Genomic DNA, 21,863 nt, shown 5'->3' with positions numbered 1-21,863 from the left:
TGTGTTCTACAGCTAGTTCATGCAGCGACTAAGTGTATGCAATATCCGGCGCGCAGTCTTGTAGTAGCTTAGCCAGAACGCGCTTGCTTGCGCCAGTGCGAACGTACGTGCAAGCTGGACTGCGATATCTGTTCATACAAGAAAGAAAAACATTCTATAGTGTTTTTACCATTTCCACGGGCGTCTCGAATGCAGATAAGAACCACCGTTGGTGCAGGTTTTCTTCTTTGTTTTCTTCGTTCATTACTTTCACCCTCGTGACCGCAGGAAGAAGCAGCGGTGTTGCATACTAAATACCATAAGCTGGTCGAAGCCAAGCTACGCCTGCATTTCTGGCGCTTTGTATGGTAAGCTTCGTTTCTTTTTTTTTAGTTGAAGATGGCTTTATTCCTCAGTTTTCCTCACGATAGAAGGGGGCCTAATAAAATGGTGAGCACGGTGTGGCCGGAGATCAATTTGTCTTGTATAGGGCGCGCCAGAACAAGCTGCAATCATGCTGTGGGAACAAGGTGTCGTTACGGCTGTGCTGCTCGTGGCGTTGCTGATGGGTAAGCCTTCGTTTCTTGTTAGCTTCCTTCTGGTTGCAACGTTTTGTATTGTCTACTGTGAAGCTTCAGAAAGCACCGAATGTCGTGTTTAGCGCAGTGAAATGTGCTACTGCAATCGCCAATGTGAAAGAAACGAAGACGACATTGGTGCAGCCCTTGCTCCTTCACTTGAGTGGTAAATCCCCGCACGCTGCTACCACAAGTTCTCATTGGATTATCGAATGCTTCCTGGAGCCTACTTAAACTCGAAGCTAAGTTGCGCTGGAGCAACGCATCTCGTAAGCCTAGGTGTTGGGTGACGCTGATGGTATTCCAAATTAGGAAGTGGAAATGTTGACAAGAATCGAGGAATCGATTAGATCGATCAAGGCCGGTATAACATAAAAAGTATCCCGATGTGTTTTTTTTTCCAAATCGGCCATTAGTCATGCCTGATAGGTCCAAATAGCTCGTGCTCCGCCCATTTGGGCGTGGCACCCGCCCATGTGGCCTGGACTCGGACCATTCTGACCTACCACCGAGAGATAATGGTCGATTTTGAATAAGAATAGATTGCAATACTTTTACGTTATACCGGCCGAAGTGTTAATAAGAGCAAAGAAATAGCTGACACGACGAAAAAGAAAAAAAAAAACGAAGTGCGGTGACCAAGGGCAGGTGGCAGCGGAGCTCGTCTCCTTGCTGGTATAAACGACAGCGTAAGACGCGCTGCTCTCCCTTGTTCGAGCGTACTGCCGTTCAGCGTGCTTGAGGCCAGGTCTCCGGACAACGAGGTCCTCAGACATTATATCCAATTCGTTAAATGTTTTCCTAATATACTTAATGAAAAACAAGGTACGATTAAACAAGGTACAACTGTGCGCTCACTTACCACTGAATCTGTAATGGCATACGTGAACGAAAATATACAATGCCGAATTCGCGAATATTTTCCCTAATTAGGGATAGGTGCTAGTAGGTGAATAACACTTAGGCGTGTTTGAATTTATATCTGCTCGTCTGGTTTCCTTGATTTCTTTGTTTGTTCAGGCATGTCCCGGGTTGTATATACTCGTTTACCTTTTTCGTTTTGCTGTAAGTGAGGTAACACGAGTTCATTGGCCAGTTCTCTTCTCCTAAACTCACTTACTAGGTGACGTGCGTGGTTATAAAGGATACTGCTCATCCACCGCCTTGTCCATGAGTGGTGCCAGCTAATGCTCCCAGAGATGTTCCCATAGCGATACGTAAATACCCAATAACATGGACATGAAAGCAAACATCACCGTAGTTCAATTCGTAAGGAGATTTGACACGTTATACCGAAGAAGTTGCATTTTCGCCCGCTATCGTTCCCCTGCCTTACGTTCACACACACACACACACACACACACACACACACACATATATATATATGTATATATATGTATATATATATATATATATATATATATATATATATATATATATATATATATATATATGAACGAGAAGAAAAGAAACCGAAGGGCCCAATTTTTATTCGCCATATCATAAGACGCCAACAAAGAAAGACACCAAGGGCAGCACAGGGTAATTACTTGCACATTTAATTGAAGTTAACAAATTTCAAGAAAATCAATAGAAGTGAGAGTGGATGAAAGTCATTGTGGGTTCGCATCCTACCAGCTGCCAGTTGTCTTTTTATCCACTTCCATTTCCTTTATCGTGTGTTTATTTCAATTATTAGGTCGGAGTAATGTATGTATACATATGTATGTATATGTATATATATATGTATATGTATATATATATATATATATATATATATATATATATATATATATATATATATATATATGAACGAGAAGAAAAGAAACCGAGGGGCCCAACTTGTATTAGCCATATCATAGGAAGCCAACAAAGAAACACACCAAGGGCAGCACAGGGTAATTACTTGCACATTTAATTGAAGGTAACAAATTTCAAGAAAATCAATAGAAATGAGAGTGGATGAAAGTCATGGTGGGTTCGCATCCTACCAGCTGCCAGTTGTCTTTGTATCCACTTCCATTTCCTTTATCGTTTGTTTATTTCAATTATTAGGTCGGAGTAATGTATGTATATATACATATGAACGCGAAGAAAAGAAACCGAGGGGCCCAATTTATTTTTATTAGCCATATCATAAGAAGCCAACAAAGAAAGACGCCAAGGGCAGCACAGGGTAATTACTTGCACATTTAATTGAAGTTAACGAATTTCAAGAAAATCAATAGAAATGCGAGTGGATGAAAGTCATTGCGGGTTCGCATCCTACCAGCTGCCAGTTGTCTTCTTATACACTTCCATTTCCTTTATCGTTTGTTTATTTCAATTATTAGGTCGAAGTAATATTTATATATATATATATATATATATGAACAAGAAGAAAACCTAGGCGCCCGATTTTAATGCCACAGCCTTAAGAGCTTCGAGTCGCAGAAAATGCGCCCTCGTCGTCAGGCGTCCCGTGACCGGCGTCCATCGTCGGACGTCGCTTCGGCAAAGAAATTCAGAACCAAATTCGGACGCCCAACCACTCTTCTACCATTAAAGTTGCTCACAACTTGTCTTCCTCGGTATATTGAGAATGGCAGCCCCCAAACAAATGTATTGGAAGAAAAAAACACCGACAGCGCACATCTTTATGTTAGCTCTTCTCAGACTGAAATATTAAATGTGCGAAAGAATAACAGGAGATCGACCCGCGCAAGAGGCCGCCATTCCAACAGAGAGCTTGCCTTCGTGCATTGCATTCGCCAGCCGCGTTTCGCGGTAAACGTTCCGATTACATGAACTGCAGTTGCCGGGCAACGTGAAAAGCAGTCAGGAATTTTTGGGAGCTATCGCGTTCCACCCTTAAAAGAGAAGCTTAAGCGTCCAGGCAATTTTTATTGATTATATTATAAGTAGCCAGCAATGTTTGTTGGCTCCTTATAATGAGCATAAAAATCGGGCGCTTTGGTTTTCTTATTTCTGGGTATATATATATATATATATATATATATGTATGTATGTATATATATATATGTGGTACCATAATGGGCGCTCAAGCGTGAAGACGTTTAGTATAGTGACGCTCCAGACGAGTATCTTGCTTCAGCTCGGTTGATTTGTCTTTGACATGGTGATACTTTCTTTTTGTTAAACAAGTAGTCTTTTCTTCAAAGTATTCAAATAACTTGAGCGCACGAAAATAGCCTACATCAGGCTTGATAATTCAGGGGCCATCAGGGGTCATAAAGCCGAACCTTAGCCAATATAATGTGTTATGCATAATTCGCATACCTGTTGAAGCAAATTTTTGGTCGCTTGCGCAGAAGCAGCTGCCAGATCTTCTGATAGGATAAGCAGTATGATGTCCTAAGAAAAGATGTCCTAGGAATAATGGATTGAATGAATAGAGAATTTATTTTCCCAAAACTGCTTTCGGCTAGAAATGACGTCTCTACGACTGTTTTTCCATGTGCATTTTGGGGCGGAAAGTTTTGCTTTCTAATGACTCGCCTTCAGGAAAGCTTACAAAACAGCAAGCTAAAAAACTAATAAAAATATTTGATGTCGTGTATGCCTTTTTCGATGTGGCTTGAAGGTACGGTGTATATACTGTTACATGTGAATAAACCTACACATGCTACCTAAAGGCATCAATGTTGCCGGATTCGGGACTCTCGTAATGTAATAAACCTCAAGAAAGGGAACCGAACAGCCCGATTTTTTTTGATCGTGTAATAAGAAGCCAACAAACAAAGACACCAAAGACCGCACAGGGGAAATTACTTGTACTTACTAATTGAATTAAAGAAATGATAAATTGATGGAAATGAAAATGGATGAAAAAATACCCTGTGAGCCCTTCCGCTCTGGTGAAGATGGAAGACCAGCGGAGCTCTGTGTTGTGAAAGTTGTATATGAATATTGTGACTGTTGCATATATGACCATGGGGGTCTGATTGCGTAATTTGTTACTGGAATGTTAAAGAATCAACATATATAGATGTGGCGTGGAACGGGTTCTTCACGAACTCTCTGCGGAACGTCGCCGTCGCACCCGGGAACTGTTCCAACGGCGTGGCGGCTTGCCGTTGAAGCGCCTCGCGCTTGCGCTTGGCTTCGGTGGCACGTTCGTCGTCCGTGGCGTTGGCCCGCCGTCGCCGTATTTGGTCAACGGCCTCGTCGTCGCCTACGGCTTCCGAACCACTGGACGTTACGCTGCCGGCTGTACGTTCGGCGGCGTGAGCGCTTTCACGACGATTACGCGCCCATTTGCGTGTCTGGCCAAGTCGCCTGCTCCTTGCGTTCCCGCTCTTCTTCCTGAGAACGAACGGTACGCGGCAGAGCCATCCTGACTCCGAAGGGCCACTGATAGGAGCTCTGGCGCGACCGCAGAGTCGCGGAACGCACGACACGCACGACTGGCTGGCGATACGACGACGTTTTATTCTAGCCGGGCCGCGTCAATCACGGCGCCTACTCGACGACACGAAGGCAGCTGGCGTCTGACGCGGACGCCGAAGGAGAAGGCTCGAGTTTTGTGTCGACACACGGACAGGAAAATAGCCCTTAACAGCTTCGCTGTAAACGTCACAGGCCTGCGCGGCACACGCAGCACAGTCACAGCGTAAGCTGGAGTAGGGACTCCGCAGGTGCACCATTTTCGGCACCACGTGGGCACTGCTAGGTGTTGGTGGTGAATTGAAACTGAGTAATTATTTTTAAACGTTCGTTTGGCTACGGGAAGTCACTGCTTACTTCCTTTAATTAAGCGGTTTTACGTTTTGATGACCTGTCCGCGTATAGGATGTAACCTGCAAGACATTTATGCACACCTTCATTTGCTATCTATGATTCCGTGAGTTGAGAGAACGTTATATGATAAATTTTTCAGCAATTGAAAATAACTATGTATTTCTGTCGTGTGCTGTATATTCATATATGTCACTTGTACTGACTAACCACACTGCTTTGTATCGCTGATTGTACATTATACTGTATATTCTTATATGTCATTTGTACTGACTAACACACTGCTTTGTATCACTGATTGTACATTTCGCCTTACACGCGTTCACTTACACATTTGTACATCGCACACACTAAAGAGTACAAACTTTATTTTATTATGTCCCCGTTGTCATGAATACGGGCAAGAACCTTGTCAAGATGCAAAAAAGCAGCATTTAGTTCTTGTCCAAGCGTTCGTCTTTTTTTTTTTTTGTGTAAATGAATGAATGCAAAATAAAGATTGAAGTCTATTCTCGTCGTTTTTACGAGGACGGTCTGAACTGTCCGCCCGGCGTCGACGGCGAGCTGCGGCTACATTTATGATGATGATGATGATGATTTAGTGGCATCCCCTTCGAAACGTGGTCGTTAGAATATCCACCTAGCCAGCTTCAGTTAACGAGGTCAAGCTTCCTGCAGCATGCAACTGCTATATGTAACTGCTACATTTCAGGACCCCTGGTGGAATATAACGGAACTGCTGTGCAAAATGTGTAGGTATCGACGCTACGCGGCGCACTCGTCCCATCGCCTCAAGTGGCCCGATACGATGATGATGATAATGATGAGCCGTCCATATTAAACTGATGATGATGATGAACCCTCCACACTAAAATGACTTGAGATACTATATGTTTGGCAGAAAGTATTGTTTGCATTCATTGAAGATTGTTACCTCGTCATAACGTGGGTAAATACTGAAAAATGGGTTTCCTCATTATATGGAGACACCATGAGCGAAATGGGTCAGCGCGGGCGCCTGAAGGATGTGATGCTGTGGCTCCAGTGCCACTCGGCTGGTCGGACATAACGCAATCAGCCTCCCAGTCTTGTGCACATTCCATTGCCGCAGGCACATCTCGAGCCCAGCTCAAGGCCGGCTGCAAGATGGAGACCCTCAGGGCATGCGGCGATGACTTCTTGCCTTACGCGCAGAAAACGCAATTGGAGACTTCTGGGGCGCTGTATAAGAAGGCATGTCCGTACGTATACACAAGGTCTCTGTACAAATTTTGTTGTGAAACGTAAAATTGGCGTCCACCCGACCATTAGCACGACGGTACAGAAGAATGAGCACACGCGTTTCGCAGAAGGCAAGCATCACGGTTAAAGAAATATTTATTTTTGTCCGGAATGTAGCTTGTAACTCCGTGCTACAAGTCGGAATGGCGACAAGCTTTCCTTCGACAAGTTTTCCACCACGTTCGTGGGCTTCCGCAGAACGAACTAGCGAATTTTTAACGCTCACCTATGTGTTCTATGGAGCGCATAGGGCTGGCATTATCAAGACAGCCAACTTTTCGTTCTCCTTGAAAAGTGTAGGATCATTGCCTTCTACGTATTTAACATACTGAGCAGGAAGGTTAAGGTTAAAAAAGTCGCAGTTTCACCTGAAAGGCAATCGTTTCTGATAGCAAATTAGTAGAAAGCCATACGAATTAACGAGCATGATGTCAGCGCGCACAGGCGAACATACACACGTCACATTCGATGACTGCGGACACTCGATCAAAACGCTGGCGGGAGGAGGCGCGACAGTAACAGCGAGTGAAGTGTCCTTCGTGCTGTCTATCACATCAACGCTAGCTGAGTGGCGAGAACGCCAGACGCCGTCGGCGAGTCTCCGGCCCACCAAGACTCTTCCCCACAAGAAGGTAGCTTTCAAGATAAAGTCCGCGCGTTGCTGCCGAAGTACAACGCGCCCTCCCACTACCTCTCCTCCCTCCCGTTTCATGCGCGCGATGGAAGACGGTGCGCTTTCTCCCCGCTTTCCTCCCTTGTGAACGCGAGATTGAGGCGCGATCGTCCGCTCACCCTTTCACGCTTTCACTCGCGCATACTGTACATCATACGGCGCACGGCGACTGTGTTAACGTAGAAGAATATCACGGCGACGGCGACGACAACGGCAAAAATGCGCCCTGGAGTGTTCATATAATTGCTGTTGCAATGAAAGAAGTTAAAGACCGCGTAGAGTGAGACAATAAGAAAAACGATAGGCGTAACGTTAGGACACTCGAATATAGCGGTGTAGGCTATATCTAGAGAACATGGGGAGCCGGATATCTAATGCGTAAGGTAGATATCCGGTCGTCGATTGCAGACACAAAAGGAATGCGAAAAAATGGCAGCACTGTCGAGGATAGCAGAAAACTCGGTATTGTGAGAAAAGTTACAAATTTTCATGCATATAATGGTGCCCGATAGCGCAAGAAAGCAGTGATTGCAGATGTCTGTGGAAGGCAGATCACCCTGAATTGAAGAAAAATGGTTCGATTCGAATCCTAATGCAAAATACATAACACTGGGGGACGCAACTTGTCACGTTGAAGCAAGCTTTTCAGCCTTTTCTTTTGTAGTTGAGAATATCGTGTGGTAGATTTGGCACAAAACCGCATGTTTATATGGTTGAATAATAAAAAAGGCCGAACGCACAAGGGGAATGAGCGGGCCCGTACACACAAGCCAAATTTCAATGCTTGTTTCATTAAAATGAGGAACCATCAAGAGGATCGATACGACAGTGACACCTTAGCATTAGACTTCTCCCGTGGAAGGCGTGGCGTGCATAATTACTTTTAAGTATACGCCACACATAAGGCAAGCGCTGCTACTGACGCGGCTATCGGAACGCGCGGCACGTGCTCGGACTTGCCTGCGAGCGAAGCGCACCTGCTCACGGCCGAGCGCCAACTGTGCGGCGCCGCATTCAAGAACGATGCGTGCGCCGCTTACCTAAATGCGCACCCAGTGCATCGGCCCCCCTTCCACGTACGTCGGCCTCCTCACCACTCGTCTCCCCTCTTTTGTCGCGAACGAGCGGACAGGCGGGTTTCCGTTGGCATAACCGTTCTGGCGCTGACGCATCAACGTATGCAGCGACACAACGCTATCATTTGAAGGCGCGGGATCTAATAACTCTGTTGTGCAGGCGAGTGATTTTCTAAAGAATCTAGAAGCATGGTGCGACACGAATGTGTTGAGCATTAAAGTTAAGAAATTTAAGGCAGGGTGGTGTCGCCCCAATAATAGAGAAGTGCGGCCTTAAGGCACGCTTAAGGTACAACGGAAAAATTATAGAGACAGGTTAGTTTGTTTTTTTTCTAAATCATTGGGAGTGAATTTTTTAGAGGACATGTTGTGGGACAGCTATATAAATGAAGGCGCCATGGAACCCTCCCAAATTATAGGCTTTGAAAAACGGCACAGGTATTCCCGATATCATAAAGATAAGTTGCTGCTATATTATTCTCTCTTCTGTTCTTACGTAAGTTACAAACCATTAGTGTTGGTGATCCCCCCACAATTATAAACTAAAGATAAACATCTTTCCTAAAGAAAGCATTTTTCTTCTTCTTTACATTATACGTCAGGGGCATGCAACGATACACTTTTCTTAACGACCGCGAAATCACAGATGTATCGATTTGCTTGGTTGAAACTTATTATGCAAATCTAGAAAATAACCGAAAGAATCTCTATACACTATATGAAAGTTGGCGTCGTTACGCTTTTTCAAGTTTTTGAACCCACTCTGTGAGAACACAACCTGTGTGTTGTCTTCCGTGCGGGAAAATTACTGTTACCAGATGATTAGTTACCAATTACCATGCTTTTATATGCACTTATTAACTCGAACATTTCACTTGCCAACATTTCGAACAGACGTCTGCGCAGTTATATTATTGGTTGCCGTGTGACAGGAACAGCTACATAATATCGGCCTTTGGCCATAGGCTATGCATTAAAAAGCGGCATACCACAATTCTGAGTTTACTTATTGAGCTTACGTTGCATCTTTAGGCGTTGTCCCTTTCTACTTTTAGATTACTCGCTGCTGAAGTCTTGCGAGCATTGGATGTGATCTTTATGTACGTATGGCATGTACGAGACCGCAAGGAGTGCGTCTTTATGTTTTCCGATGATTATTTGTAATTAGAAAAAATATGTCTGTTATTATGAGTTTGAAATACGCCATGCTCCCTGCGGTTGCCTGCGTAAAAGTTGTGAGACACATGTCCAGTGTTTCGCACTTATTAGTTTCACGCCTTCGATCTGCCATTCTATTGATTATAAATGAACAACAACAATCATATTGTTATTATTAATGTTTTTAAGACACCGAACTAATGGGCGGCTGAAAGAATTAGCGGGCACAAGCGAAACTATAAATCATGTGTGACTTCGTGGACCGCGATGCCGGCTCCCAGAAAATTTGACAAGTGCGTTCCTACGTTCCCTAGGTGGTAGCATAAATACATTGAAAGCAATCGTGACCTTACTGAATCGCATACTCACTGTGAAGAACCAAGACCGTCGCCATGGCTGCCCTTATCTTCTTTTTAATGGAGCCCTAGTCTTAATCATGAGTATGCGCGTGCCCTGCGCTGCCATCGTCCCCTTCGATGTTCAAGGCTCAACCCTCGATTTGGACCCCAGCGTATGCAGAAAATAAATTCAATTTACTATCCTTCATAACCTACATTGCTGTCAACAAAACGATGACACTTGGCATACAATAGCTTATTTGAGTCGATGTTTCTGATCTATTTCAATGCTATTTACAACCTCTTTCAAAACAGCTACCCTTTACCAAAGCGCGTTGAATTATGATAAAATGAAGTTTAGGGCCCCATCTGACACCGAATCTTCATCCCTACCGGCACCTATGCCAGAATACGGTTACATTAGTGGAATAAAAAAAATCTATCTAAAGTAAGGTACGGTATGTGCAAAGCAGCAAATTAGACCTCCACTGCGCTAAGTACACTTCTTATTATCATTTCAGGAACTTGAAGCAGCAGGTAGCGTGCTGTATGAAGTTCGTCAACGACTGCGTACAAAATGTGCCGAAAGTCGCTTCGACTTTGTTTCTTAATGCTTTTAAGCAAACCTTGGATGGCATATGCACAGCTGCTTCGAAGGAACATGAAGGTACGTTGTGGAACCTTTTCCGTTCATATATCAGTAAACGGAACAATGTCCTGGCAAAGGCTGGCTTTGTCGTGGTCGAACATCCTGCGACACTGATTATTGTCATGCGTATGGTTGGCTTTAATTCTTAATCATTTCAGAAGCTTGGCGTTGTATCAGGTGGCCCAGAATTGAGACAGAGGTTGCGATGTGATTGCTTGGATGTTTGGCGCGTCTCTCATCAGGCGGAGACGGCTATAGCCAGCTTTGGCGTCCTGAGTAGCGAGCCAATGTCCAAATGACCATTCACTCGAAACGCATATTGCGACTTTGTAATATAATGCGTAGTACAGCGTATTACGTTACACAAAAAATAGCATTACCTCGTTTCTAAATGAAAATGCATACCTTAGTTAGCCAGGAAAAACAAGGCGAAGGCGGAAGATGGAACTTCAAGACGATGAGCAACACGAGAACAAGGCAAAAGGTAAAGTTACAAGGTAAAATTACCACTGCATGTCGTTGTATGCAATGGTAATTCGAGATCTCTGGGAGAGCCCTTGACCCTGCAGTGGACCTAAATATTGACTGCTGCTGTGGATGATTGTGACAATGGCGAATCTTGTCAGCCTGTTTAAGGATCTGACGAATGAATAGAAACGCATGGCAGGCATGATTTCAACAAGTTAACTTAGATTATTCACAGTACAAACAAGAGAGCCACAACTCATGAGTTGGGAAACAAACACTTGTCCGTGCTTGCCTTTGCCTAACATGTTCTACTCCTGCGCTCATATAATGCTGCCTAGTAACATTTAGTTGAAATGCAGGGCATGCACTTTTCCGACAATAGCTCCTATAAGTTGCACCGGGGCTTGTGAGTTCAAGTAACCACTCAAGCTCGGTCACGTTTGGTACGGCCACCACAGCTCTTTCGGGCGCATGCCGGATCAGCTACTATTTTTATTTGACAGCGCTTTACAGGCCTCGGGCAATATAATCGTGATGCTGGCAGTTCAGAGTTTAGACTGGAACTACATCCTACGGGACTACGCTTCTTACGGCGGATTTTTGTTTCACTCGCACTCACGCATATAATGAGAATGAAAGGATGAATCGGTTAGCCTTTTCGACTATCGTGATCCAATGCGTAACTTCTCTTGTCGCACAGTGTACGACAAAGCCATCGGCTGCATGAACTCCGTCGGTGCAAAGCTCAACTCATGCTGGAGGACATTCCGAGGAACTCTACAGAAGGCTGTAGTCAAGGCGCCCACCAGTGAAGTTCTGCCCCACACCTGCTGGTTTGTACCCCATATATTGCACGTTCTGGTAAAGTGTTATAATTTCTACCATCGTGGGCCATCATTGGGGGCCACAGCACGGTCAATGAAAAAATGCAGTTCTTAGCAATGGAGAGGCACATGGCGGTACATCGCGTTGATAGCCCACACAATAGCCACGCTCATGCTGTGCGTGGCGTTGGATTCGAATATCGAGCATGTTCCGTTCTTGCTGCAGCTGTACTTTTCGCAACCTAATGTACACGGACGCATCTACATCGTCGTAACCGTATTAAACTAATACGCCGTCTTATTCCTACAAATGGGCGACCCCTACATCGAATAGGCCCCATCTACGCTGTTCATCAGGTTAACTAGTGCTTATGATCGTTGCCTTCAGACGTCATAATACAAGACTAGAACAGAGCACACCTCGGAAACGTCACTAGTAGTGCGAAATTCTGAACTATGTAAACACTGAGACTTACATTTCAGTCCCGTGTGAATCTTATAACTTGAATCTGTCAAAAGTATAAACCAGCAAAAAAAAAAAAAAATACCTTCGCGTCAACGGGATCCTAAGTAACACCTGCTAAGGTATAGTGGAAATGGCGAACTGAGAAAGGTAAAAAGTTGGAGTTTTGTTCGAAAGGCACAGCATCGATTACGATAGCAAATCATTAGACAGTTACACGAAGTAAAGATGGTAGTTTTACCGGTCGTATAAAATTGGAATCATTCGCTTACGAACAGAGTTAACAAGCATGGCGTCAGCACGCAGAAGCGAAAATGAACGCATCCCACTCGATGAGCAAGGACACTCGCTGTCATAACGCTGGTGTGATCAAGCGTGGCAGCAGCGGCGAGCGAAGTAACCTCCGTGCGGCGTATCGCTTCAACGCGAGAACGGCGAGGATAAAGGTATGACAGCGCGCATAAAGGACAGCGCGCATAGGACAGCGGATAAAGGACAGCGCGCATAGGATTAAGGACAGCGCGCATAAAGGTACGAGCCGCCTATAGAAACCTTTCAAGATATGGCGCGCGCGACCGTACGCGGCCGTGCAAAGTACGCACTCGTTGGCGGAGTAGAAGCCACCCCCCCCCCCTCCCTCTCGCGTTGCCTCCCCGCTTTCCTCCATATAAGGTGCGCGATTGAGCTGCGATCGTCAGTTCCTCTTGCGCCCGGCGGAAAGATGCGCAGTTGTTACCCGAGGGAGGGGGAGGGGGAGCACAATGCTGCCCCCCCCCCTCCCTCCCATCTGCGCACGGCTTTTCGCGCGACGGAACACGGAGCGGTTGCTCTCCGCTTGCTTCTTTCGCGCGCGCCTGATTAAGCCGCGATTGTCCGTTTCCCTCAGATGCTTTCACTCGTAGATAAAGCATACGACGTGAGGCGGCGGGCCAAAATTTATTTTATTCATTGCAGTAAAAAAGACAGACAAGTGGTCACGTGGAATGTTGTTCCTTGTGTAGTATCTGCACAGCGTTCATAGATCAATTCATTTACTTATTCGACTGCTATTGGGTAACGCGAAAATCAGCAGCTCCGTATACTATGCGCCTGTTATTCGATCCACCATATAAAACCATAACCATTCGAGTAGTTTTCGTTATGGTGTGGTTCAAAATCATGATATTATTGTTATTAATACCCCCTAGCCGACCATCCTATCACGTCTAATTGCCATCTGATTACATTACATCAGGAGCACTATTACACAGCATTGTTTCCTGTTTTCTAGACATATCGAGAAAAAGTATTGGTACTCTTTAAAACTGGGAAATGTATTTATCTTTCGCCTGCGTACACATGCACGCGGCTTCAGAAGAATGACATACAGAGCAGAAGATGATATTTTCTTATAGTTACAAGCTTTTCTTCTTCTGAGAAAGGTTCTGGCACATATCAAATCCCAAAGAAAGCAACGGTGGTAGTTCCTAGCCTCTTCTTTCGTAAAAACAAAATAATATTGACACATATTCTAGAAATATTTTTGCGTGCGCGCGCTCTCTCACACACACACACACACACACACACAGACACACACACACACACGCGCACACGCACATGCACACACGCACACGCACACACACACACACACACACGCACACGCACAGACGCGCGTGCACACACATACACACGCACACGCGCACACGCACACGCGCGCGCGCACACACACACACACACACACACACACACACACACACACACACACACACACACACGCACGCGCACGCGCACTCACACACGCACACGCACACACGCGCACGCACACGCACGCTTGCACACGCGCACACGCGCACGCACACGCACGCACGCACGCACGCACGCACGCACGCACGCACGTGCGCTGGTGTGGAATGATTTTTGGTGATTTTTTCAGAACTTTGCTCCGAGGGTTTCTTGGATAACGTATCTTGATTTTTTTTACGCATCTGCCCGCAGCTCGTACCATGATCTGGTAAGGTGCGCCGACCAATCGTTGACACCATGTGAGAGCACCGGTGGAAAAGAACTCGTCCTCGGCGTGCTCCAGCGCGTGTTCGGGGATGCCGTGAACTTGGTGTGCGGGGACTACACGAAAGCATCCGAGGCATGCAAGGCGCTGCCAAAACTACCTTCGCTCGGTGCCAATGATCGCAAGATAGAAAACTACATTGAGGTCCTTGCAGAAGCTGCCATCACGTTCGGCCGCAAGAACTAGATTGTAGTGCGTTACACATCTAGCTATAGCTTCCGTGTTTCCTGTATACATCGAACGTATTTTTGGCACACACGTAAACTGCACTGAGAATAAATGCATGCGTAAGACGAAAGAGGAGCAACGGACACAAGAAACAAGATGCGGAACCCTACAGTAAATGCATCCTAACCACAAATTGTGACGTGTAAATAAAGCTTCATTCCCTGTTTCTTTTTTTGTGGTATGTTCCAGGAACTTCTCTTGTTAATTTGTTATGCTGGATAATTGTCATTGTTCTTGCTAATGACATAAAGTAGTGTAGAGAGAAGAGGAACACAAACACCCACCCCCGTCCAAATATGTCTGTATTCGCCATTGCTGCGCAGTGATTCGTGCAAGAATTACAGATAAATAGCAATCGACTGCCTGCATCGCCTCCTTAATATCATTCGTATCGTTGAATGTAAATACGTACATGTAAGCACAGTGAAAGTACTGCAGACAGCACCGCTAATGTTGAGTGAGCTTATTGTAATATGAACCAAACAAGTGTGGACGGCGCGCTGTATCATGGCGTGACGGGTTATATATTGTTTCTAGCACAGATCGGCAATCACAGAGTGCTATTATTGGCCCATGGCTTGCTAGTAGAAATACGACGCACACCAAAAACAAAAATATTAGAGCGGCTGCATGCCCCCGGGCTTTACGAACGGATTAAGCGATAGCGCTCTGTATTTCACCACAGGCATTCAGTAGATTTGTGGGGATTGTTATGAAAAAGCTTAAGGCTACATTTGCAGACTCGCTGTCTTATGAAAGTTTATTCTGTCGTAAATGGGATGGGAAAAGTGACGGAGGAAATACCACGGCCACTGCATTTCTGTCCCTACCAATGGAGTAAATAATTATTTCTGAACACAAAGGCGATAATAACAATAAAGAAATGTGGTGTGCTGAGAACTCTGCGATGACGCAATGTTCATGACGGTACATTGCACTTGATGTGCTTTGCGGCTTACTAAGGTGTTGCGGGATATATGCACACAAGTTAGCATACTTATGCCGACTTTTACGAGACATGACTAAAAAAACTACAAACCCTTTCCCTACCGGAAAATAGGGGTAAGCGAAGCTTGTCCTGCGTTCACCTGACCTTCTTCATGGTTAAGTAACCCATAGGTGACGCTGCCGCATTGCTTCTGCCTCCCGCTCCCTCAGTTCGAGATCTTCTCGTTGCTTTCGGATTGGCTGGGCTCGGTCAGCTCTAACGGCTGGATCGGCGCGCAGGCGGCGAGGCCTTTCACGGGCGAGCTGTCGTCGCCCCTCATCAAACGTTGCTCAATTAATCAAAAGACTAGCGCAAATAACAGGGACACAGACAGACAAGACGGCAGGACGAGCGCTCGTCCTGTCGTCTTCTCTTTCTGTGTCCCTGTTATTTGCGCTAGTCTTTTGATTAATGATGACACACCAACTAGCCCAGCTTTCTGCCTTGGTTGCTTGTTCCTCGGGGGAACGCGCAACGCGTGGCCGTCCCATCCGTTTTCTGAGACTGAACTAAACGGAAATGAAGCCGGTGCAGCGCTCGCGAGACCCTTTTCTGCCCTTTCCCTCCCCCTCTGAAGTGAAATGGCTGATTGGTCGCGTGCGTGACGTGAGCGCGTACCTATGCAGCTGGAAAGCTTGCTAATAACTCACGTTCCGGTGCCGGCACAGCTGTCAATTCATCAAACTACCCTTTCCCGCAGCTGCTCTGCTCTGTTTTGGCGTGATCATATCGCCACCGAAACGTGTGAGCATATACAAGCTTCACCCCCCCCCCCCAAAAAAGAAACAAAAAAAACAAAGAGGGGCTCCATTCCACGCTTTGAAGGTGGTTTGCCAGCGAAGCTGTGGTATCACCTAATTTGGTAAACCAATGCGATGTGGTTTTGAAGTGGCTCTTGTTGAGCCAGAGCATGACGCAGTTGTCCACATTGGCGTTGTGAATATTGACGTGCATCTTTGGTGTTCCGTTCGTCGCTCATCGAATTCGTTGTGCTCTTCAGCCCTCCCAACTATGCATGGCTTGTTTTGTGTAGGAACCACTCCGTCCAACCGAGCGCGATCGCGACGAGTTGTGCGTACTGACGTTGCTGTTCCCGTCACCGCTCAATGTGTTCACGCTGCTCTTCGGGAATTCTAAGCATGCGTGGCCTTTACATAGCGCTACTAGAACACAAATGAAATCAGTTGCTAGGCGGGTTCTTACTTTGCTTACGAACGTGCAGTTACGTTACTTCTATGTTACAGTTTCCACTTCTCGGCAAGTGGAGATTATGCAACCGTGATTGCTACCGAGAAATGCTTGTGGTGAACGGTATGCACGAAGAAGGACTTTCTGGCTCTTTTTTTTCAGTCCCCCACATGGCCGGTGCCGCTGGTGCGCGAAGGCGAATGCCATCCGGTTTTGTAGCGGCGCACGCTTCGCATTTACCGCTGTGATTGGATGACTTTTTGCCCACGGACACAACAAATTCATTGTTGGATAGGGTTATACAGATTCGCTGTGAAAGTGTCATTTGAGAGCGTACGGCTGAATGGTCGCAAAGATGGCGTCTTCACCGACAATAGCGAGACCTGGAAAGTTGTTTGTTGAAATACTGATAAATAACTGCAACACATGCTTTTTTCCTCTCACTGCTACCTCCAGAAGGTTTCCTCAGATTCTGCAAAGATTCAGCTGGATTCTTCGTCTGCCTCTGTAGCGGCGGTTCGAATTCGGCAACATGCACGCGTGCGAGGCGTGGAAGGTGTGGAGGGAGATTGACTGAAATCTCTATTGTAAAGGATAGTGTGCAACCTAAGATGTGAGGAAGGATGCCTGCCGCCTTACCGAAGGAAAGCAAAGCGCTAATTTTGCTGGAGGTGGTTCCTCAAGATGCGACCCAGTCGTCGTTTGAAGCCAAGTTTAGGGGTCCGGAGTGGTTGTTGGTGAGGCTGGCATAGGCTGGACAGGACCAGATGAGATTCCTGCCGTTTCGCCGAGTACTCTTTTGTGGCGCGTGCTCATTTGTAGTTTTATTCATGATTTATTATTTTGCTGCGTCACGTGCGCACGTGCAGAGAGGTTTCGTCCTTGTACAAGATGCGGGCGCCTCGGTGCACGTGCTTCCATGTTGTCGACGCTACTTCGTCGTCGACGTCATCCGGGCGTCTCTTGGCACTTCCCCACACATGCGGTAATGAGAGAGGCGACTGTTATGGTGCTTGTTATTTCGCTCTTTCCACCAGTTCCTGAGTTCTGAGCAAGAGATAGCTAGGCTAGAGAAGCGCTGCAAATTCTTCTCTATCGGACATATAAGTAACTACTCCACTTACCATCACCATATAACGAAACGCCAACAGGAACTAACTGGTCCGTGTAATTACATCAAAGCAACATCTGTAGATGCTCTGAAACCGTTTTGTGAGCATGAAGCATACCCCATCGTACGTTTTGGGAGTCTCGATTCGGCCAATGTTGCAAATGCAGCCAAACCTTGAAACGCAACAACTAATTCAATTTGTTATTTTACTTGTTCGCGTTTGAATTTATGCGGATGACGTATGCTATAAACAGAGAAGAAAGCTTCCAGACACCGCGAGATTGAAGCAGGAAAAATTATTCTGTGCGGGGCAAATCCAACAATTTTTCATGGCTGCCACTTACTTAGCGCCTGCAATAGCACGGCACACAAGACAGCATCATCCTGACTCACTGACACCCTATTACGCTTGAAGAGATGCGTTTCAATGTTCTTTTTTTTTCCCCGAAGAATGTCGGACTGGAACGACGGTTTAAAAACGCACTGTTACTAAAAATTGTATAAATTTGTACTAGTTTTTTCCGTATTTGTTCGCTGTTGTTTGTATGTATTTTATTGCCCCTCTGCTTGGTCCAAAGGGTCTGCAGTATGTACTAAATAAGAATAAAGACGGTTAGTTCTCTGTATGCATTCTGTGACCTGCACTCAAAACGATGGCAATCCGCCAAGGTAAAAGGTGGCCACGCGAAAGAGAGGTCGGCATTCCCCTTCTTTCGCCGCTGCCGTAAAATGCAGATAAACGGAGCGTAGCATGCCTGAGTGTGCGCAACATAGCTGAGTGCGCAGAACACGCCATTTTAATAACGGTATCGTGGCTCGTTCGGCATCCTACAACGTGCGTACGATGACGCAGTATAATTTATTAGGTAGCCCATTCGCCACCAACCCTTATAATACTGAGGAGGAGAAAGAGGAGGAAAGATAAAAGCAGAAGGCAGGGAGGTTAACCAGAATAACGTCCGCTTGGCTACCCTACACCGGGGGGTAGCCAAGCAACTATGGGGGGTAGCCAAGCATCACGTAGCAACCATGGCAAACTAGCTGTTGGTTTTGGCAGCGTGAAAATGTGGAATAATTTATTGGCTGATGTGAAATGTTCACCTACATTATCATCATATCAAAGATCACTGAGAGCTTATATTACTACTTTGTAAACTGCATCTGTTCGTCGATGTATGTTTTTATGTTACTTATTATGTACATTTTTTGTTGTGATGTGTTGCCATAGGTTTTGATGCTTTAACGCTGTAGAAATTGTGTAATCCGTTCTTTGTTCCTCAACCGAAATTGACGCCTTTTTAGTTGTATATCTTTATGTAACTAAGAACAAAAGGTCCCGCTTCAGTGTATAACTGGGACCGGTTTCTGTATAACACCTTCTGTGTACCTGTATCTATCACGAAACAATACATTTGAACTTGAACTTCAACAACTCAAACCTGCAGCTGCAACGAAAACGAAAAATCACTAGAACTAGAGAGAAAAACCTTTTGGCAGGTCAGCCCATTTGCACGCGCTGGACAGCAGAATGAAAGGATGACGCCGAAGCTATGCTCACGGAAACGTGCATACGCTGTCATTCGCCTAAAATGCGCCATCCTCCATCAAAGCGGGAAATGATCGCGAAAAGGAAGGGTTCAGCGGACGGGTTTCTCATGCCGAAAGGGCCAATTTCCGCAATCACGTGGGCCGCGGAGACGAGACAATTGCTGGCCCACGACTGCGAGGGAATCCCCTCATCATCCAACGGGCGGTGAGCAAGTAATGAATGACTCGCCGTCTCCGGCAACGGTTTCGGCCGAAACGAACGGCGCTATGTCGTTCTAGGATGGAGATGGACGCCGCTCCTGTGAGAAGCTCCTCATCGAAACGAGGAAGCAAGCAGTAGACAGGCAAAGACGTGCGGGGTTCGGTGTTCATGCTGGGGATGCGTAAGTCTACTGCGGTCGTGTACGGCGAAAAAAAAATAAATTGCCCTACAAATTTCCTTTGATGCGCAAAGCCCGTCCGCGCATAGAAAAGAGGAGTATTTTGGCTTCGAAAGGTTGAGAAAGGCCTTCTGAGGACATTTCGACAATTTTACACACTAAACATTCTAGAAGAGTAATCTGGCATTAAAAAGACCTAAGTGTGGCACCTTCCGTTAGAATTGATACTATTCGCATAGCTCTACCTTTAAGCCGATTATACTATAATCAATGTCCTTGTTACAGTAAATTAAACATGTAGGTTGAACCTTTAAGATATTTCTTTCTCGCTCCAAAATATAAGCAACCAATGCGGAACATAATTACTGTAACTTCTTTTGGTGACGAAATCTCCTGCCATGGCTGGGTCGCCCGTTTAACTCGAATCACACAGTTTCACATTTAACTATTATTGAGTGTTTTATAATTGGCCTTTTATAAGGGTAATTTCGCCATTTTTTTTACTCTAGCAAGGTAAATATCACCACTGAATGCAATTATATGCTTAAGTGATGTCGCAAGGAAAAACTCCAGCTTCCTTGTTTTTATCCTCAAGATAACAAGCCCACCGACTCCATAGGTTACAAGTCTTTCAGATTGTTTTAAAAAGCTCACCAACTCTTCCACAGTGTTACCAAATTTTGAATTGAGCGCTTTAGCTCTGAGCCGCAATCAGACTGGAAAGAGTACCTCGTAGATCCAGGACTCTGCAATCGAAAACCGAGTGAGGAACAACGCCGCGCAATCTATAGTGAACATGACTCTAGGCGCAGGGGAAGAACGCCAGAACGTGAAAAAGTAAGCGTCACAAGTTTTATGAATAATGTTGAGCATCGACAAACTTTCTCGCCAGTTGAAAAACGCGCAGAGGGAAACGCAAGCAGCAACCGTTCTACTAGGTCGTCCAGTCGTGGATGCTCGGAAATCTGGTGGCGGCGAGTGCGGGCAGGGCCAGGTCGTTCTGATTCGGCGCCCTTTCCCAACGACCCGCAGCATTCGCGAAGTCTGGATGACAGCAGCGTCCATCGCCGGTCGACTCTTACCCGAGCTGGCGAGGTGCCCGTTGTAAGCGTCAGAAAGCAACCGGTGGACAAGCGTTGTTCCAAGTAAGTGTTTATCTCGATTTTCAGTATTCGTCCTGTTTGCCCGCTGTTACTAGATCGAAAATGCTATTTGTGATCCCACAGTAATCCAAACTCAAACTGACAAAGGTTAGCGATAGAACGGATGGTGGCTGTTTGCCTGAGGCTGACTCCATTTATCTGACAGGCATGGCGTGGACATTTGATACAACTACTTTGGTCTTGTAGAAGAGGGACAATAAGGAACATGAGTATACTTATACCGAGAATTTGAGCGGAATGGGGCCCAAAAGAAAAGTCGATGAGAAGGTTTCCTTTGGATCCTGCTATTCAATACATCGCTGTGGATTTGTCGGGCCGCCAGTGCTAGGTGCTTGCTTAAAATTGTGCATGTCTGTTAGTCGGCCTCTGTACGTAAATTGGGTTTGTACAGATGTCTGTCACACTCTTTATTCCAGCTGTCCATTGGCAGATTTTATGATTTCATTTGTTTAATTAAGAATACATGTAGTTTATTGCACGCTTCTCATGGCTTGATTTCTGCTTCCATATCGTTGCTAAAAAAATCCGTGATCACAACCATGTGTCAAACTCGGTAATACGCAAAGGATCGCCCGCCGTAGTGGCTCATTGGCCATGATTTTGCGTGCAGTGCAATCACAAGGTCGCGAGTCTGATTCCCGGTCGCAGCGGCCACATTTAATTGGTGGGAAAGGCAAAACCCCCCGCCTACCCTTCATGGGGTGCATGGTGGTTTACCTCAAGTAGTCAAAATTATTCCAGAGTTCCCACAACGGCATGCCGCGTGATCATTACGTTGTTTCGATGCGCAAAAGCATAGAATTTATTCACTTCAATATTTAATAATCGAATAATTCTTTGATGCTTGCAGAAATGTCCCCATTTTTACTTTTTTTTCTATGTAGATGAACGCTTACCACTCAAGGAACGCTCTTGTACTATGTTGTTCACTTGAAGGGACCCTCACCAGGTCCGGCCATTTTGAGCTGACAAGCGCCGTGCATACA

General features: G+C 45.7%; 2 protein-coding genes across 2 annotated transcripts in view; both read left to right on the top strand.

Annotated features, from left to right (window-relative positions):
* The window catches only part of LOC126534020 (protein ABHD1-like), a 50,257-nt gene extending 39,829 nt beyond the window's left edge, over positions 1-10,428 (top strand). The window contains exons 5-6 of the mRNA XM_050181233.2: positions 6,406-6,535; positions 10,342-10,428. Coding sequence (XP_050037190.1) covers positions 6,406-6,535; positions 10,342-10,349 — 138 coding nt within the window. The 3' untranslated portion in view covers positions 10,350-10,428. The remainder of the gene's footprint in view (positions 1-6,405; positions 6,536-10,341) is intronic.
* A 10,344-nt stretch (positions 10,429-20,772) lies between these two features.
* The window catches only part of LOC126534023 (arylsulfatase I-like), a 94,557-nt gene continuing 93,466 nt past the window's right edge, over positions 20,773-21,863 (top strand). Inside the window, exon 1 of the mRNA XM_055072965.2 lies at positions 20,773-20,859. The gene's annotated coding sequence lies outside the window, so the exon portion shown is untranslated. The remainder of the gene's footprint in view (positions 20,860-21,863) is intronic.

This window comes from Dermacentor andersoni, chromosome 7 (genome assembly GCF_023375885.2).
Source record: "Dermacentor andersoni chromosome 7, qqDerAnde1_hic_scaffold, whole genome shotgun sequence".
In the NCBI taxonomy this organism is placed as follows: Eukaryota; Metazoa; Arthropoda; class Arachnida; order Ixodida; family Ixodidae; genus Dermacentor; species Dermacentor andersoni.
The sequence above is the reverse complement of the archived record's forward strand: the minus strand, read 5'-3'. Positions and strand labels throughout refer to the sequence as shown.